The sequence below is a fragment of the Gymnogyps californianus genome, chromosome 17 (genome assembly GCF_018139145.2).
Source record: "Gymnogyps californianus isolate 813 chromosome 17, ASM1813914v2, whole genome shotgun sequence".
Taxonomy (NCBI): domain Eukaryota; kingdom Metazoa; phylum Chordata; class Aves; order Accipitriformes; family Cathartidae; genus Gymnogyps; species Gymnogyps californianus.
In genome coordinates this window covers 3,845,303-3,866,117 of record NC_059487.1, presented here as the reverse complement: position 1 = coordinate 3,866,117, position 20,815 = coordinate 3,845,303, and the positions used below count along the sequence as shown (strand labels likewise).

Sequence of the window (20,815 nt, the reverse complement as noted above, 5' to 3'; positions counted from 1 at the left end):
TGAGATGCAAGGAGCAGGAAGAGCCAGCAGTCACTGCCCTAGGACGTACCAGACAGAGCAGAGCCTAATTCCCGTTATCCCCCACACCAGCTATACATCAACGTGGCTCCAACTGACTTCAGTTCTGCCACAGCATTTTATGTTTCCATATGTGGTAGGGGGAGGAAAGCCATCCTGTTTCACCAGAACAGCAGCTGCATATGTTGGCTTCTATATTATTGTGCACAGGTAAATTAGGTTTTCCTTGCAGCATCAGAGAAGCTATCTTAAATGCCCTGTGTATGGCAGAGGGGTCACTCAAGCACATACCAGAATTCTAGGACTGACAGGGAGCTTATAAGCCATATTACTTTATTAAACAGCATGGAAGGGGGAAAAAGGGCTCTCTGTGGGATTCTGCTGACTGAAAGATATTTCTTATGACCTTGTGCTCCTCAAATTTCACCAGAAAGCTGTCTCACTAAGCCCTGCCTTGTCCCAGAAACAGAACAACAGGGTCTGTGGCTGACACGGCATCCCAACCTGCTAAGAAAAAGAACAATGCTCAGATTTATAGGCTTTCTCAATTGCAAAAAAAAAAAAAAAAAAAAAAAAGATAGTAAATCAGTGCAATCAGCACCATTCGTTTTCCAAATTCTGGCCTGAATCCTAAGTGGGGCCCAGAACATTGGCAGCATCTAACCAACATGTCCACCAAGTGCTCAGTAAATACTACAGTCAGCAACCATATAATGAACACTTTCTCTTCAGCCAGCCCAGCCCTCTTCCAGTGCAATTCTGCGCAAAAAGCCGTTAACTACAGAACTAATTTAGCTGGGTATATATGCACAGCTTTCCTTACATGTAATTGAGAGGATGACGCAGCCTACTATAGAGCTGACAGAGTTTCAAACTTAAACAGATTATACATGGCCACACAGTTTCGCTGCTAGTTTAGATTATTAAAGAATTCTAATTCAACATAGTACAAATGCAGTAAAACACTTATTCTTTGTGTAATTGACTTGCATGGGCTCTGGACAAACCATATACTGCAGTACAAGACACCGTATAAATCCAGTGTCAAAGGAAAACAACATTAGTGCTGCAGATGAACAGAGAGTAATATCCAATTGCATGAAGACTGCATTGTCAAATGCCTGTACAGAAGAGTGATAAAGCTACGACCGAATATACAATCCTTAATTGATCGTTTCCTGGGTTTTGAGCACTTAACAGTGTCTCCTTAATGTTCTCTTAATGTTCAGCTAAACGCAGCAGCCAGCTGTGTGTAGCATGGACTTCCTTCAGCGCACACTTAGTGAGCTAAAGTGAGAAAGCTTCATCCCAGGAGTATCGTGCATCCACAGAATGCAATTGAGAAGCTGTAACGTGATTGATTTTCATGGGAACATTCAAAGCCACTTCTCACTGAAGGCAATTTCCGAGAATTGTCATCTTTTTACTATTTCAACTGTAGAGCTTTATATAAATTGGTTGCAAGATTTTGTGGTTGCTGCTTTCCTTCTTGTGGGAGCCATTTTTCACTCTTCTTAACCAAAAAAAGCCTTCAAATAAACAAACAAATGACTAAGCCAAGTTGAGTTCCCAACCCTTTCAGCTTTTCCAGGAAACCTTTTTTTGCTACACCTTTTAGCAGGGAAGATTTTATCCTAAAAATGTCAGGTTTCATGAATAGCTTAAAAACCGGCTATGAATAGAAATGCATGCATATCCATACAGTGGATAGCTATCACACCAGATAATCATGCTTTGTGTTATAAGTATGCACTTTCAGGGGTCAAAGGTGGAAATTTGTTTTCACCCTATTGTAAATGCAGGCAGTGCATCCCACAAATATTGACCTTATGCGTGACCCTCTAAGAGGCAGTTTCCATGTAACGACCTCTCCTGCAGAGAAAAAGTGAGTGAAGTGATGGAGAAGAAATGGCATATTGGCAACTGGAGAGATGATGAAGTGCAGACTGCAATTTTACATGGCAACTAAGAGGATCTGTAACCTCTGAAGTGCAATTTAAACTCAAATCCACTGGGATTAGAGGAACTAGGCTCCAAGCATCCCATTAAAGAGCTGAAATTGTGTATGAAAGTCCCTTATATTATTATTCCTGGCATCTAAATAGAGATTTACAGCATTTCAGAAAAAGCGACTGAGAAAATGAGCTAGTTAGAAGCTGCAAATGCATCCTTATTTTTCCCAAGACCCATGTGCAACCCACATGGGACTTAATAATCGTAAAGATGAGAACATAAGTCATTACAAGACTACACCTTACTAAAAAGACAGCTTACTGTTTAAACATTGCCTCTAGGCATGGCTCACCGAAAGGACTTCAACAGCCTGAGAGTCATTTTTCCAGCCAAGGAGCTGAATATACTGTAGCCACCCTTTAAATGCTTCTAGGATTCTAATACCTTGTAACAATGCCTTCCCTCAAGTAATGCGCCAAATATTTTAGACAGGAATGCTAGGTGGTGGGTTTTTTTTTCTTCTTCTCCTTGAAGGGCGAAATAGTCTAAAAACTGACAATTCTGAGAAACAGATGACACACGAAAAATGTATTTACAAAGGTGAAAGCCAACATCACTTACTGAGTGCACCTGTAAGCTTCCAGCTGCCCAAACGAACAGTGAAATGCAGATATAAGTAAGTTTTGTTTATGTACGCTTTCAAGATGCACATTTGCACAAAACATCTGGGTCCACACATGTATCTGAAGCACCTGAATTTGGAATATGGAACAAACGCTTGAGACAACCTCATGTCATCTAAAAGCAGGAGAATTTAAGTGCCAAAGCTGGTCCATGACCTTAAATTAGATTGCTTGTTCCTGCAGGCCAGTGACAGCATAGGTCCTTCTACTGTTTGATGGTGGTTTGACTTTACGCACACTTAGAATAAAAAAAAAAATAAAAAAAAAAATCTTTGTTGCATGTCTTTGTACACAAAGGCTTTAAAGCTGAACTCCCACACGGTATAAGCACAATAAGCAGCATTTGATTATTAGGGATTTTAAAGCATAGCAGCTTTTCAGGACTGGTAAAAAAAAAAATTCAACAAGCTGTGGTGCTTTCAGTGTGCCAGGAGACTGAAGGGGGGACAGGACTTATTACAATATTATTAGATTCTGCCACTCACAGCTTGCTACGAGAGACAGCTGTAATAACGCCTCTTTCATGAATGTCACATGCAAAAACATCTCTGTAGAGCATTCTACCCAAACCAATGTACCAGCAAAATCCATTATCGCTGTTTAGCTGTGTTTCTGAACACAGATTGATCTACTTGTCTCATGTAAGTACCTACACACCTTGAAGCTACCTGGGGACTTGACTAGAGCTCTTAAAGCTTTACCTCCATTGCATGGCTTACTTGCAACAGCAGCCTATGCATCTCCCTAATGGCTTACTTGACTGGACAGATCAACTGCCACCTACTAACTCAGCATACACTCGTGTTATTAACTGCTTTGCTGTGCTCCCCTAACACCCCCTGAATGAACTGTACCGTCACGTGCTTTCTACATGGCTCATATCCTAATCTTTTCAGCATACTGATTAACTGACCTGCAATTCCCGGAGCTTTCCACGTTCCCTTGAACGAGAGGTTTCTGCTCCCTAGAAACAGACTGCAATTACGTACTGATTTGGGGATCTAGAAGGTTCCTTTGTTTAGAAATCCAGCTGTGGCTGTACCCAGTGAAACAATTAATTCTCCAACTGAACGCAGGGGTTTTTTAAACCAGTTTTAAATGCAAGGCTATTGCCGCCTTTCTTAAAAGACTACAATAGCATTTTGAAGGATAAATATCAATCAGAAGAGACTTGCATAAGTCAGAAAGGTTCATTAAGGTCCTTCCATTTTGTTTAGGCTCTTTAGAAGTATTCAGTCATTACGAAATTAGTGACTCTGGCTGCCAAATGACTTGCTAAAGGTTGTGCTGCTGAATTTCAGCCCAGTTGGCATGTAAGCAGTGCACGTGCAAACTGCAATGGCAATTTGTGCGATATGGAAGCCTGCCTGGCAGGGAACTGCAAGAATGATTAGGGGTCTGAGAAGAAAATCTGTCCCAAGCAAAAGCAAGTGGGAGATAAGTAGAATAGACAAGTGTGTTTATTTGGAAGCATATTAGGAGCTTAGAAACAATTTTTTTTTTAACAGAACTAGAGAGAAAATACAGTATCCAGATACAATGAACCAGATCTTGATGGTGATGGTAAGGAGGGAACGATTACTTAGGAGGAGGGTTTTTTATTTGTTTTTATTAGGAGTGTTTGTGCCCAAGGGAGTTTGAGAGACCGCCACTTGCACGATACCTATGTGTGAATCTAGCCAGTTACTTCCAGGTGTAATGCAGAGCTTGACACCACTAGCTCAAACTCATAAAGTGATATTTCTTGATCTGTACTTTGCAGGGAATTTTTCTTTAATAAACGTTGGTAGGTTCTTGGGTTTGTTTCTCCCTAATGACAGCGACACAATTGCAGTGTTTCTAGATGCCTGCAAATCTGCTAGCACATCACTGAGCCTGCCGGCTCCTCCTGGTGACAGAGCAGCACTGCCGGTGCTGGGCTTCAGGAGCTGTGCTCCCTACAGAGACCTCATTAAAGTAGTGCTGCACAAGTTCATAGTTTGACCTTTTTGCTTCTGTTGTCGTTAAAGCCTTCTGCTGCTACCTGGATCGGTACTGTAGGCCATGGGTATCTGAAAATCTATCAGAGACTAACCACTAGCTTTTTCTTCCTCTTTAACCAACAGGTCAGCTGAACCCTGTTAAAGCAGTGTAAGGCCATGATGATACTGAAAAATGGCTGAACCCTGTCTAAAACAACACTTTGGAGGTCACTGCTACTGAGGAATTACTTTGGTCCTAGACACATGGCATGAAATCTTAAAATAGTACCAGTAGAGACAAAGGTGCAGGTTTAAGTATCTATAGTAGGCTAGGGATTAAGCAAGCAACACAAAAGATGCAACTACCTGGACAATACTGGCTGTTTCTCAGTATTTTTAGGAAGATTAAACTTCAGTTGCAGGTAGCAGGATGAGATGTTTCTGTGCAAAGACCTGTACTTTATTTACCGAGCAATTTCAAAACCAGGATCTCCCGTTACTTGGAACAGGTCCTCATATTTGCTTGTGATACAGACTTAACAGCCTGACACCTACCCTGAGAATGCTCTGGCCATCTCTCCAGGTTATGTGTAACTGCTCATCTGTGTTTTTATCTCCAGCTGACGAACTTGTCTCAGGGTGCCATGGAGAATGGGAATGTTCTGTATGAATTTTCACGTGTAAGAAGGGAGAGGAAAGGAAAACATTTCCATTCATGACAACCTTCAGGCATTCTGGTTCCCCTGGTGTTTTTAACACTTGGATTTTCATTCTTTTGGAGATGAGGGGGAGGAGGAAAAGGAGGAAGAGTTTGAATTCACCTTGGCTTCAGCTGCCAAACATGCATAGAGTCATTATCAGAAAAGAAAAATTTGTTTGTGCCTCCACCGAGACTTGAGCAATGACATGACGTGAGGGGCAAAGGCACTGTCATAATGCATCACTACCCTGGAGGCATTAAAGTATCTCTATGCAGCTGCTCAGCCAGAAAAGCTACTCAGATTGCTGAAGTCCTTTCAATGAGCTGAGCCCAAGGCAATATTTTAGTAGGAAACTGCCTCTTTAAAATTAAAAGGAGTTATTTTTGCATCATTTGACTTGGATTATTTTAAATGCCTTCCATTATAGGTCACCTGTGTTGCCAGAAAAATAATGAATTTGCAACTGACTCTATTCAGATTAATTCCTTAAAAATACAGACAGCTTTATTGCATAATCCTTACACAGACACAGGATAGCCTGTAGCACACCTTTAAAAAACATGAAATTGCAAGGGTTAGTTCTATTCTAGTACAGACAGGTGGTATGCAACCTGCACAGATTTCCACAAGTGTCTCAACAGTGACCAACAAAAAATGACTCATTACTTAGTCACGTATTATCGCCTGGCTGAAATGACAAAAAATTAGCAAGAGGAACTTCTATTCATTTATTTAGTCTTGCCATATCAAACTCAGTCTACCCTTTGTGAGCCAGCTGGAGAGGTGACCTAAAAGTGGAGTTATGTTTAAGCCCAGGAGAAAGTTGCCATCTCTTGCTCATGCTGTAGTGTAAAAGCTCATTGATGTTAAACCTGCTTGATTTTTTCCATTTGACCATCACTGTGATAGAGACAGCCAGTGTTAGCAAGGAGATCTAGGAGTGACACGTTATAAGATATGCTGTTCCAAACTGAGAAGCTAGACGGGAAGAGGAAAGGAGCAGAACATCATCGGTGATGGCAGAGTTGCTTCTTGCACCCCTGCCTTTTCCAAAATAAGTTTGTACATTCACCCAGCATAAAAGAGAAAGCAAAAAAGTGGTTCTTGCCCCTCTGTATCAGAAAATGCTGCACAAGCCCACAGTGAGGATTTTTACGTCACCATAAAAGCAAAATTTTTTTTCCACTTTTTCTAATCTTACTGTGGTAAATGCTGAACCTACAAACTGAAATACGCTCAGCCAGCACTGGTGCACCGCTCTCCGCTATTTAATAAAAGTACCTTTACCTTCTCTTGTAGGACTGTCTCTCGTTTCACATGATCCTCTAAAGCAGTCCTCCTTTTATATTCCTTTTCCGCATATTTAGGTGTACATGACATTATGGATACAGTCTCACCAGAAGCACATGACAACAGTAACGCTTCCTTACCTTAACAAGAAACATCTCCTCTGATACACTCCAGAATCACATCTAATTTTTTTTTTTTCATCCAGCATAGGATGGTCAGTGATCATCCTATAACCTGCTGTATATTTTGTTTGGTGGCGGGGAAAGTGGTTGGGCTAGACAGATGTATCATTGAAAGATTCAATAAGAACACTGTAAGATAAGACTTAATGGCTATATTCTGCTGAGATTGCCAGGAAGTGTTATGACTGTTGGAACGGCAGAGAGGAATTAATTGCAGTATTTAGGTATAAAACCTAACAGAAGTTTACCCAAGAAAAAAAGGAAAGAAAACAGACCTTGGAGATACTGCAGAAGAAAAAAGGGCAGGAACTGAACACCCGTGACACGGGGGAATGTATGGCTCTCATTTTGCCACAAATATTGGTAAAGAAATCTTTTCTCTTTTTTGAACTGGAAAACTTTTTCAGTGATAGCAGCAGACTATCTTGAGGATTCTTATCTATTTTAATCAGGCTTCTTTTAGCACCTGCCGAAATCTCTCTGAGCTCAGGATTGGCTTAAACGCATATGAAAAGGGCCCTGTGGCATGTATTCCTTGACAACAATCTGTTCTCCTCACCTCATAGAGTGTAATGATGCCATTCGTCTCATTTGGAGGCTTCCACTGAACATAGATCTTCTCTTCAAAAGGTCCTCCCTGGATGGATTCCAAGGGAACGGGTCCAGGAACTACAAGGAAAAAAAAAAAAAAAACAACAAAAAACTGTGTTAGAAGCTACCACCAGCTCCAGTTGCACACACATAAGAAGACACCAAGAGGTCACCAGACCAGAAGTTCTGAGCTGAAAATAAAAAAAAATAAAAATAATATAATTTAAAAAAAAAAAACCAAACCAACAACCCTCAAGGCACTACCATTACCAAGGTACTATCAATATGAAAAGGCCTATTCTCAGCCTTTGGTTCAAACAAGAATACCCTAATCTAACCACTAAGTGATAAATAAAATCAGAATCCATGAAAATATGAAGCTAATTTCAGTATGTCCTTATTCCAGTACAGCATAGCAGCAGCAGGGAATTTAATTTGTCCTTCTCCACCCACACAACAGCAAAGCTCTATCCAGATTGCACCTTGGCATAAAGATGCTACTGGGCTGCACACCTTTACCAATATGAAAGATTGATTTCCTTAGTAAAGTAACAATGTAAGATTTATATTTCATTATGGCTACAAGGCCAGCTAAAAAATCCACCTACTCAAGCAAAATTTTAATGCTGTGGAAGATAACTAACTAAATGCACTCCCAAGCCTGTCTGATAAAAACCCCGTTCATTTTTCTAAAAGATCTGCCATCCTCTTATGTCCCCCCGTATGATATACTGGACTGCAAGAGCCACTTTCAGCTGACAGAAACTCAGGATAGCACAACTCCTTACAGCTCTGGCAGAGGAAGAACGCTTCTTTTTTAACACATTAGACAGAATGGAGGCTTGTAGTCTACGAGAGTCCTTGGTCTGAAATGGCTCAGATGGGATAATAACACTTCAAAGCTTTCCATCAGTACTTCCGGAACACAGTTCTTTTGTATCAAGAACAGAAGAGTTAGCACCAAATGAATTTAGCTTCCGAGACGTATATAAAATACTACATCCAGAAAATCAGTATTAAGAAAAGCTACACTCTGGAAAGGAAGACATTATACTTCTTTTTGGGACAGCGGTGTGAAGGCACAAGAAAAATCAAATGCCAGGATTACATTTGCCCATACGATAAAGGAAGCTGCTCTGTGGGTCCTGGGTAGTTCAGAACACGAATTCTATAGAATTAAACGTACCGCTGTTTGGTAACTGCTCTGACTGGCGTTTGTCATTTCCAAGCAATTCAGGGATCCCTGCCCTTTCAAGAACATGACTGTGAAATAGAAATTATTTACACCTACAAATTTTACTTGCATAACACACACACTATCCAGAGAAGCCATTTATAAGTCTCATGGGACAGAGAGTTATGTTGTTATTAACAACTTGAAAATATTAGTCTTCCCCCAAAAAACAAGCAAGCAAGCAAACCCAACATAACTTACCATCTTCCTCAGTCTGCACAACCAACTCCTCGCTTTCCATTTTGCCCTCCGGGTTAGAGAGGGCTAACCTCAGCCTGATGGTCATGAAGGGCCGAAGACCTCGCAAGGTGTAGTGGGAAGAAGTCTGGATGAGTTCCTCTGCCTCAAATTTTTGCTGGTTAAACACATACTGGTACTGGACCGTGAGATTGTAGCTGTGGCAGCGGGTCACCGCATAACCAAAGGGCTCCCACTGCAACGTCAGCTGCCGGGAGCGAATATCAACAACTTCTACGTTTTGCGGTCCATGGACAGGATCTGTGAAGCAAGCAAAGAAAGAAAAAAAAAAAATTTTTTGACATTAAAAGAAGTCAGTCATCCATTAATATGCTTCCTTCCATATTGCCAGAGTATTTAAGTACTTCACAGTTCTGAATGTTCTTGTCTTTGCAATGCATAAGTGATAGGGAAATGAATGTCAGATCCACAAGTGCGTTCTGGCTCCTGAGTTTTCCCTGAAAATGCCCTGTCACAGGGCCCTGAACAGTCGTCATGCTCCTGATTCCTGTAAAACCTCACTGAATTCAACAATGGCAGCATGATGCCATCAGTTAAGTAGTGTGAAAGTCACACTTTTTTCATTCTTACAAAAAAAAAAAAACCAACAAAAAAAAAAAAAAAGAGAAAAAGGTAGTTGATGGTCTACTTGAAAGTGCCTAAATACCTTGGTGAGTCCAGCCCTAAGTGATGCAAATACATTGGAAATGGCTGCCAGAGAAGGAATGAACTCAATTTTCTCAGCTTTCAATTTAGCTATGTAGCCCCTACACCCTCCTGCCAACCCTAGACCCATTCTGCTCAGAGACTAAAGCACAAGAGTGTAAGAATCAAGATTAAGAGCCTGTTAGACTTCCGACATCCCAGTGCTACTGCCCTCTCAATTTTTTAAACTCTTGAATGTTTTGGCAATGGGGCATACGAGCAGGTCATGCCACTCCTTGAGTAAGTTTTCTGAGACATCTCAACCTTGTGCCAATCAAACTTTTACTTCAGATCGTATCAACGCCTTGGCCCCACCGAAGTTTCTTTGCTCTTTATTATTCTTTCTACAGTATCTGACTGAGGTACAGTTTGAATATTCATGTGTAGGAATCATTTTCACCTGCTGTTCCTTAATTTATTTTTAATGGCATAATTCAAATGCTCTGACTACAGACCCTGCCCTTTATATAAAATATAAACGCATGCACCACTAGACATGCAGATATAAAGAATGAAGGATGAGTAAAATCAGTGTTTGAGATATGTCAGATGGTAATAATACTACACATCATAGTTTGTTTAACTGACATTTCTTCAACTTGTGTAACTCGTTTGCTTTTTTGCTCAATACATATCTAATCAAGGTAATTAGAAAATACATAATTTCACATAAGGTTTCTTGATTTATAGCACAATTTAGTGTTTTGCCCAGTTCTCATGTTCTCTCGTGATTTCAACCTATGAAAGGAACAGAACATTTTCATGGGAACAAAAAAAAGTCACAAGGACTCCCGAATACTAGTTACACTTCTTTGAAAGGTAATTAAAGTGGAGAAAAAGCTTTCTAGTAATTCTTGAAAGTAAAGCATGCACCAGCCGTGCTAACTTCAATCTACTAATGCATAAGCAGAAAATACACTATAACAACCAGCATATTCTGTATTACTTCTAAAAAAACCCCTAGTGACTGGCAATGGGAAATTAGCTACTTCTGAAGTAACTCTATTCTGAATCTTCGTATAGATAAACACACGCAGCCACTTTTGAAATAGGATGGATATTAAAGGACCAGCGGTCTAAAGCTAGCAACTGGTTTAAGATTCTGTAAGTCATGTCAATCCCTTAGCATTCAGAAAACACCTCTTAAATGAGATTCTTTAGTACTGTGTGTGTCAAAAAAATTATAATTTAGAAATTAGGAAGTTTGTATGCATAAATATACACATATATATTTAGCATTAGGTGATAATCATTCCTTTAAACCCATGAAAAGAACATTTCTATAGATGAATTGTATAGATAAATAAGGTGAACAAAAGAATGGTTCTGTGAAATCTTTCAGCCTCTGAAACTGTAAAGGTAAGCACAAGCCTCATTCCAAGATGCATCACAAGGAAAGAAAACCAAGAGCAGATGCAGATACTTGTCCTTCTGAACTCTCCACTACACCAAGTAATCGACTTCAGACCCCAACCCACAATGTGGCTGAGACATGGCAAAAACACTTCATGCCAAGACAACGATGCAGCTGAAGATGGCAATTAACCTCCATGTCAATGCTATACTGGTTTTTTATACTACAGTTATTTTCTTTAAGTTAGTCACGTTATGGAATGAATGGGTAATTAGAGGGTGTTTGGTTTATTGATGTCGGATGTGCTGACTATCAGTGGGTAAGGAACAACTCTGATTCAGCATCATCTCACCAAGTCATATGTCCAAAACCTGGACTATGGAAGATTACCGGCAATTTTTAGCTTGCTTTCTCATCTTGTTCACATTTGCCCTCTCCTTTCTTACCCAAAACTGTAAGTCTTGGAAGCTGCCTTGTATCAACCAGTTTCTAATTCTACTCAAAATTTTACTGTGAATGCTCTAAGATACATCCTGAGGCCTTTCTTGGTTTTGCAGCACAATCTTTTCAATAGAGTAACCAGCCTATTAACCACAGATGACTTTGAGTTACAAAGCAAGAAACTAAAATACAGATTACAAACACGGTCCAGACCCCACTACACAATCACAGAACATACCACATTCTCCCAAGAACTATCTGTTCTCAGGCTGATAATCCTAAAATGTGAGATTTTTCAGTCCAGTGAAAAAACGAGATCATGATGCTGTATAGTTCATAGTGAAAGCAGGAAGGGGATGCAGGTTTCGGGAATACCCATAGCCTGAGAAGTCTCCGACTGCGGGTGTAGAGACTTGACATCTAATGGCCTTCTAGATTCTGGAGCAAAGGGGGAATAAATAAGTAAGTAAAAACTATTTAAACTGTAGGTTCAGAGAGGAAGAAACCAAACTGGAGTTAAATCAACAAATAGAAGCTGGACCTGGAAAGCTTTATATTCTCTCTGGCTCCCTTCTCTCAGTTTCAATCTCCTTTTTCTGAAAACTGAAACTATGTAATTTTGAAAATGTTTTCCTGTTGCCACACTGATTTCCTCTGCAGCGTAAGCCATTGAAACTCATTTTCAAAGATGAGATTTTGTACTGTTGTTTTTAAATGACAGTGGTCCTACTACCTTCTGCATTTAATTCCTTCCACATTTTAGCTTTGTAAGTATACAATCTCAAAAGGTCTGTAGTATCTATCCCTGGGACTCTACTGGCTAACATCACCTGTTTTTCCATAATGTCATAATGACTTATTTTCTCCCAAAAGAAACAAGAAAACTAAAAACGTTTGTAATTGATCTACAATCCTCTAGTAGTGCTGAATATTTGAAACTGGACAAACTTCTCCATCTCTGTATTCTTGGAATTACAGCTTCTAAATAATGCAAGAAAAAACCTGAAAATTATTAACCTTGCACTTGGCTAGTGTAAAAAAAGCTGCTAATACGTATCTCAACTTCAGCTGTACAAAAATATCTACCAAGCAAGACAGAAACAGACTGGCCCAATTTGAATACTTAAGAGATCATACATAAAAGGATATTGGTGTAACCTGCATAAACCAAAGTAAAATTTTGTAAGTGTCCTGAGACCCTGGAAAAACCAAAGGGAAGTCTTAAGAGGCAGGAGCAATGAAACAGCTGCCACCGATCTATTAAAACTAGTCTTGAACCCATGCAAAGAAAATTGCAGTCTCTGGGATTTCACTGTGCAAATGCTGTATTTTTATTTCAGCCTGGTTGAACTATTAATTACATTTTGAAAGTTCACATCAGAATCAAGGACTGCAGTATTTTTTAATACCTCATCTCCCACTGATGCTTCCATACCTATCATTACTCTGGTAGGCTGCTGCAAACACTCAGCAGGCCAGGAACCTTTCTGAAGCACTTGTGATGTACAAGTGGCTCGAACAAAACAAACTCTCCCAGTGATCCTTCAGCTGTGCTCTCAGTCCTTAGTCCAGTAAGCAGACATTTTTGCCCCAACAGTGACTTGCAAGGTTCAGAGATTGCATTTTCTGCTATCACAATTTTACAGAAAAGTTGACTTTTATGGCTGGTTTTGCTCTTGCCTTATTGAATGTTACAGATCTCATTTTGTTCACTGTAGTCTTCTTGCTCAAGGTGAGATGCAGAAAAGCAAAGGTTGATTTAGATCATTAATAACAATTGTCTCTGCTCTATACCCCTCCATCAAGAGAAGAACAGAGAGGAAAGGAGGCAATGGTGAAACACTGGGGTTTGAACACGAAGCTCAAGCTGAGCCGTGAAGTTAAATAGAGACAATCAGCTGTTGCCCCCAGGTTAACTACCTGCTGCAGGAGCCTAATTGCAAGAAATTGTTGCTGTCAGTAAAGACATGACATCGAGCGGAAGATGTCCGTACTTGTCTGAGGCCCCAGGCCCATGTCTCCTGACCCTGTGGTGAGCAGGAGGCAGAGTTTATTAGCAGTGCAGGTGTCCACTGATTAAATTCTGTTTCCCAGCAGTAGGTTACAGAGACGGAGAATGCACAAAGGGAAGAAAAAGGAGCGTGACGGGTGCAGCAGCTTTCTGTGAGTCCGGAACGGATGCCTTCTGATACAGAAAGAGAAGGAAAATAGGTGTGAGTCCGATTCCTGCCTTCCCCTCAACACACCCACACCTGAGCTCATCAGCCAGTCACTCCAACCAGAGCAGGCCAACCAACATCTGGGCACCCCAGTAAGGTCCCCATCCCTTCCTCCTAGGCAGACTGGGAGGAGACGAAGAGAAGACTGGGTGCGTTGGTAGTTGATAATAACACCAAAACTTGTGTTCTCCCAACTACCAGCATGGTACGACCTCTCTCTGTAGTCCAGAAAATATTTAAATTCATTTTCATTTACAAAATATAAATTTGGTAGTATCACAGAATGGTCAAGAACTTTATAGAGTATTTCACTCTCACAATAAATTGAGACAATGGCCACTTTTCACGCAGCAGTCACAAAATTCCTAATGACGGTGAATCGGCAGTTAAGATGTTTCCTTTGTGTTTTCAAAGACATTGTTCTTGTTCTACAGATGGAAAACCAAACAGTAATTTGTCTGACAATGATTTTACTCCAGGAATTAGATTAGAGCTGAAGCCTTCTCTATCTCGCCTTTATTCCCTATTCCTCCTCTTCCTCCTTAAATTTCCAGAGGATGAAACAAGGCTAGGGAAACGTACCTGCTATCAAAAAACGTAGCAAGACAAACAGAGCAAAAGCATTCAAGCGGTTTACCTTAAATGCACAGTTCAAGCGTGTGTGATGGTTCAGGATAAAACAACCAACTCTACAGTGCGTGCTGTTCATCTCTTCAAAGAGATCCTGACAGATGAATTGTTCCATAAACACCTTCCGTATCAACGTCCTACACGTGGACATTTCAGAATGACGGACAACTCTGTCCATCCCTGAAGTGCAGCATGTCTTTCTGTGACAGAGTTCCTTTGCTGAGTGTCACAACTCAGCCGCTGCCCATCACATGTCAATGCCTTCCGAGCCTGAATGCGGTATAAATGCCTTCTCAAACATGACAGATAAAAACACTGATTAAACTGAGTTCACTAGTCTTTCAATACTGTAAAAGTGTTTTGGCTTTGCCCTTTTCTGCAGAACGAACATCTCCCTGATATTTGGATCTAATTTTTTTTTTTTTTTAAATCAGTTCGGATATCATCACTGGTCCAAACACAGTGCAGACAAAGCTGAAAGCAGGCAATTATACAGAAAGGCATGTTCTGAGAGAAGACTTGCAACAGAGAAAAGAGAAAAAAGGAGTGAGACTGATACAATAAAATCACCACAGAACAAACAACCTGTTTGTTGAGATACCTACAATCAACTAAACCCCAAGTCATACACAAAGAAATAGGTGTCATTACAGCTGATTAACTAAAATAGGCTATTTTATGGCATTTTCTGAGCAACAAGGAAGGAGGAGCCCTGCCATACAGATGAATCTATTATAAAAGAAAGATGAAATAAGTTAGATAATGGAGTATGTGCTTAGATAAGCCAGGGACTGAGCTCTCTCAACAGTTAACACAATCATTTTACTTCAGTTCACAGCACATCATCTTCATTTTTTTGATTGATCTGGTTTTATATCAGTCACAAATTTTACTTTACATTCTGCACTGAAAGAAACCCAAGATTTAAAAAAAAAAAAAAAAAGGAAAATATTTGGTACATTACAAATCCCATTAAACATCCTCTGATCTCATAGTTCAACCTTGTTAAACAAAACAAAACCAAACTAAAAACGAAAAATCCATCTAAATGCCTTTAAACTGAGCCCAGATCTAGCTGATGTTTGAGAAACTCAGCAGACCTTTCAATTTGTTACGAAACGTGCCTGTCACGCTCACAGACTAGAAGTCCCCAGGCTGGCACGTGCCCAAGGTCGCAGGAGAAGCACAGCCTGCCGCAGAGCAGGACCACAACCCGCTCGCGCAGCCTGCTACCAGCGCCTGCCCCAGCACTACCTACCTGTGCTTGCCCTAGCTTCCATCCAGAGCAGAGCTGCCAAATCTGCACTTGTAAACAACTTCAAGATAATTAAGCCCTACTTTTTAAAAAAAGGTTTATTAGCATCTGTTTAAATGGATTTTTTTTTTCATTATATTATGAAATGGTAAAATGAAAGCTTTCTTCCTCTTATACCTAAAACTATTGTTCCCTAACAAACTTAAAAATAGTAATTTAAAACAACAATAAAAGGTAATTACTGGTTTTATTAAAAACATCTATCATGGATACAAGTAGCAGTGCTATTCCATGGCTGGGAACAAAATGTACATTATCGAGCATTTTGATGATTAAATACAAAAACATAATTAAATATGCTAATGAAAGTGAGATTACAAAGCAGGTAAACCACTTGTTTTTTGTCAAACAAAAGTAAAATGTGTGTTTTTTACAAATTTATTTTATTATGTATAAATAAAATATTTATCATAACTATTTGTTTTATGATTGTGCATACGCATTTGTTTTTATTACCTCTTCCTCTGTGTACTTCTGCTGTTATCTTCAAATGGAATAAGTGGAAGAGATTAGAATAACATATAAGCTAGTTCCTGACAAAACATAAATTATCTCCATAAAAATAAATAAGGTAATCAAAATAGTAGGTAAGAGAGAGGCTTCCTCTACACAGTCATGGGTCTGTTGAATTATTCTGAGCAGCAGAGAAAAGCACTGCTCTTGCAGATTGGCTTTCTCTCATTTGGAACTGTGGCTTCCTTTTATGTCTGTGCAATCTGCAAGAGAAATTATCCATGTTCTTTCAGAATCCTGTCTTTCAAAAACAAAAATTAAAAAAAAAATATTTCCAGTTCTACTTGTAGATCTAGCACAAGGAGCTATCAGTTGATAAAAATTGGCTTTGTGGGCACTACTGAAATATCCTAATTGCCCTAAATCACTTGAGGCTTGTCCATTTTTCTCAAGATTTAGGAGCAGCAGCGACTCCCTTTTTCACCAGCTATGGGTAGTCGTACATGAGGAATCTCTATATGATGTGGACTAGCTGATTCCCTGTACTTGATGACATCTAAAGGGGTTTTCTCTCTACAGCATGCCATATTAGCAGAAGAAAAAAAAACAAACCAACAACATTTTCAATTGCTAAGAATGCTGAGATTGGATAATTACTTAGAGCAAAACAGAATATGTCACAACCATAATAATAAGGTTAGACAACTGGGGAGTCCTCAGGAGCGGGTGGTTGGAAAGTCAGCTAGTGGAAAAGAGGACAGAGACTGTCACTCTGTATCAACCAGTTTCTTTTCCCAGTTATTCCCTTAACCAGACCAAGACACTTTCAAATTCCTGCAGCTGAGTACTGGTTGCAATGTATTCCAGAAACACATTTTTAGAAAGGGTCTAGATACAATTTATGACCAGCTGTTTAATTCTAATTTCATGCTCATGTCTTCCTTCCACTAGGGTGTTGAAGTCAGCAATGCAATGCCATTAATGTCATGGATGGTTAGCTCTTATATGAATGTACATATTTGAACAAATGTTCATTTCCAAATGCTATAGACACTCTTTGGGATAGCGGAGGACAGATAAAAGTTTGCTCTGAACAAAATCAATGCACTGCCTTTAGCCCAATAATTGCCCTTTTCCTAGGTTATAGTTGCACTTTTAGCTCAAACAAAAATAAAGCAGAATAACTTTACGCCAGAAGAAAGTGTGAGGAGAGCAGAACATGAGGGGCAGGACCAGCACTTCTTTAAGACCATTTATATCTGATCAGCGTGCCACTAAGAAAATACTCTTAAAGGATTTCAATACAGGCATTATGTACAAGAAAATGCAGATAAACCAGTTCTTCAGAAACACTGTCAAGCCTATAGAGCGTAGCTTCTAACACAGCTAGGACTCAGTGTAATCTGAACATACAGGCCACAGTGTCAGGATTACAGCAGCCTTGTTAATAACCCCCAACACACATTTTTAAAAGTCTCATTGAAATCCAAGTCTTTCTTTTAGCCCAAGTATACCTTTTTAAACTCAGCAGCCTTCTTTTTTTTAAAAATGCAACTGGATTAATTGCTTGCTCAGAAAACGACTCAATTCTAAACAATTCCAAATTGTTCCTAATACCTGTAATCTCCCTGCTGCCACATGGCCCCACTGTATGACTACAGGTTTCTATTATCAGACATGCCTGGGGTTTGTTCACCATTTCATGCTCTGCACTGCAGTAGGCATGAATCTGCAATAGCCAAGGTACTGCTCCTACAGGAAGGCTAAGGAGTTGGAGAATTCTCCACTAAACTCACAATAGAGCTAATTTTATCCAGGAAAATCCCCCAGGGGAACGTCAGATCACTTGCTTCATAAACTTTGAGGAACTTCTGGTTTTGTTGTTTAAAAAAAACAAACAAAAAAGCCTCCCAAACCCACAAACACACACCCAAGAAGTAGGATTGTTCAGAAAGAATATCAAATTATTGCCATTCTGTTTTGCTCAATGCTATCTTCTAAGAGAAAGCTGTAACTTCCCATTCCCTAATCCCTATTTGCTGTGTAGGCCTGGACACATCCTTTAAACCACTTCTCAGCTCATTTGCATAGCAAAGCAAGCAATTAGCAGCCAGCTACAGTTTTACAAGAGTATTAGCACAATTTCATTAATAGTTATGGAAGTCGCTTACAAGGGACATCATTGTGCATATGCCCACACACACGCACACATCCTCCCTCCACACAGCCAGTTCTGCCTGAGGAACATCTATAGCTCGCTCAAAGAACGAAACTAGAGTCTGCCATGACAAAACTTTCTGCAGTCTCCAGGAGAAAAAAAGATGAGGGACGTAATAAAGACCGATATCCATGCAAAGCATGTTGGTGTTCAGTTTTTAAGCTTCCCTACAAAGTCCTATACCGATACATTTATCCTGGAACTAGAAAACTGAGCCCTGGTTTTAATGAGCACAGGAAAGTCAACTCTAATAGATCTAAAGGTATAGGCATAGCTCTGGACTGTTTATATGGCAGAAAATGGTCATGTCCTCATTTACAGGCACAAGGAAATGTAGAGGCAGATTTACAGCTCTGCTTACTTTCTTCATCTCACAGGTAGGAGCAGGGAACTGGTCGTCCCCTAGCTAGGAAATTAGATTCACCATGACCAAAAAGCTGTGTGTTACTACAACCAACAACTCTGACACAAAACCGCACTAGCCCATGGAAGATCTTGGGCTGACTATCTGCTTGCACATGGATCGCAGCTGAAGTGAAGTTGGATTGCCAAGAGCCACATCTGGTTCTGGGGGTGCATTGCCCTCATCTTTGGGTTCTGAAACATAGCTGGTAAAACAACGTTTACAGTACTACTTAAAATTACAATGCTGATGAGCAAGTTAGTTAGTCATGCCCTAAAAGTTAGGGAAAAGCTCATTTGTCCAATCAAGATCTTTATACTTTAGAATGGTTTTTTTCTGGGTGAATTGAGACTCTTGCACTGGCCACTTCTTACTGCATATAAAAAAAAAAAAGAAGAACTGAAGTGGAAAAAAAGCAGTGTGTTTTGTTTTCGGCAACTATGGCTTGATTCTTTGCTGCCATGGCTTTAACAATAAGGCTAGAAGGAAGTAGATGGGCATTCATGTGTGAAAAAAAGCCTATGTTTTTAACAGAATTAGGCAGCTGAGCTCATTTCCACCCCATTAGGATCAGTCTATGAGACAGTGCTGCCAACGAAAGCGCAAGAGATTAGTTTTCCCCCCACTAGCTTAAGCAATGCTCTGGGCGCCAAATACAGATCACGACACTTTTCAGGGATATTGCAAAGCTCGTGCAGGGAACTGATCCAGATCCTGCCTTTCAATTTCTCAGCAAAGCCATTTCCACACAAATGCACCACTGTGCCCTGAAAGAGTTTATTTTGAAATGGAAAGAGGAGAAAGGAGGTAGATGCTTATTGGAAATCCATTTGCTGAAAGTGTGTTAAGGAAGGCTAAGAGTTTCTAAGAAAAGATCTGTTAATATGTCACTGAAACATTCCAATAACTACTGCCACAGCTTGGCACCACAGGTCTGCAAGTTGTAACACCATTTATGGTGAGACGCGTTTTTTGTTCATTTAACATACCACTGAATCTATATAAAGAAAGTACTGTGTTCCTAATTTCATTTTCCTCTAATATTCCTACCTAGAACAAGTGCTGAAAAAGTCAGTTTGATGGTTGGTTGTCCTCCAGCTGTTAATTATTTCCTTCTGTTCAGAGCAAAGGGCAAGAAAGAAGGGCAGAGAAAAAATAGTTACTGCTTTGCTATTAAAATAACAATATTCCTGCTGGAGATGTGTTAGCATTTGCTTCCTAGATGGTTATAATTTATCTCAAGAAGCAGAAGATTAGAAATGTCAGGGATCTCCAACTGGCATCCACTCAGCTCTACTCTCTCAAGATTTACAGATGCAACCACTTCCTCTTCCCTCTTAATCTTCAGAAAACCTCCTATGAAACTTAAAATCCAAGAGCATTACAGCTACAGAGTAAAGCAATCAAGTGTTGGGTCCAGTTAGAATTAAGATTGCATGTGCAATGTGAATTTTCTATTTTTTGTGCCCATGCACTATGCCCAAGGACTTTTAGAGAATTTTAAGTGGCTACAGCATCAGGGGACTCAAAACCAGCCCATCCAACCCCTTCAGTATCCTGGTGTCATACAGTAGCCCAAGCCTCCCTTTAAGGGTAAAAGCGTACACACAAAACCCCATGTTCAGGCCTGACCGTCACAGAACCCAAGCACCTTTGTGCCCCTTGCCCACGGACTACTATACATTGAGATAGTATTTTTCCCCACAGGAGCACTGCCTCCCCCAAGTACACAAAACATCTTTAGCTCTATGTAAACAGATGCAAGTGTCAACACAGCCTGTCAATTCAGTGAACTAACTAATGGTCTGACTAGCAGATAGCAGAAGATTGCAGCCATTTATGTCTTCAGCTGTGCCAGCAGGTAGCAAAAGAATCGCAAGACTTAATTTTGGTTATGGTTGAAAACATTTTCTAACAACCACCTGTTTTCTACTGCTTCGCTCTTCCTTGCTCCATAGCCCCCCACTATCACTGTTTCTTCTGCCTACCTCAGCCCAGTCTTTTCTCCACTCCAGCACTTATTCCATACTCAAAGTCCTCAACTACATCTGCTCCTAAGACTTCTTATTCCAGTCTGAGTTGCCAGTCCATCCCAATCCACTCTCCTTCAGGGACTGCAGCTCCTCATCAGACTGGGTTCCTGATCCCTGTCAGCCCCTGGGTCTCAGTCTCAGATCTTGCTTATATGTTCCTCCTTCATCCTTAGAAGACAGCCCAGCTCCCTCTC

At 40.2% G+C, this 20,815-nt stretch overlaps 1 protein-coding gene across 1 annotated transcript in view; it reads right to left on the bottom strand.

The window, feature by feature from the left end:
* PTPRT (protein tyrosine phosphatase receptor type T) overlaps nt 1-20,815 on the bottom strand; it is a 462,241-nt gene that overhangs the window by 144,955 nt on the left and 296,471 nt on the right. The window contains 2 exon segments of the mRNA XM_050907140.1: nt 7,348-7,457; nt 8,815-9,111. Coding sequence (XP_050763097.1) covers nt 7,348-7,457; nt 8,815-9,111 — 407 coding nt within the window.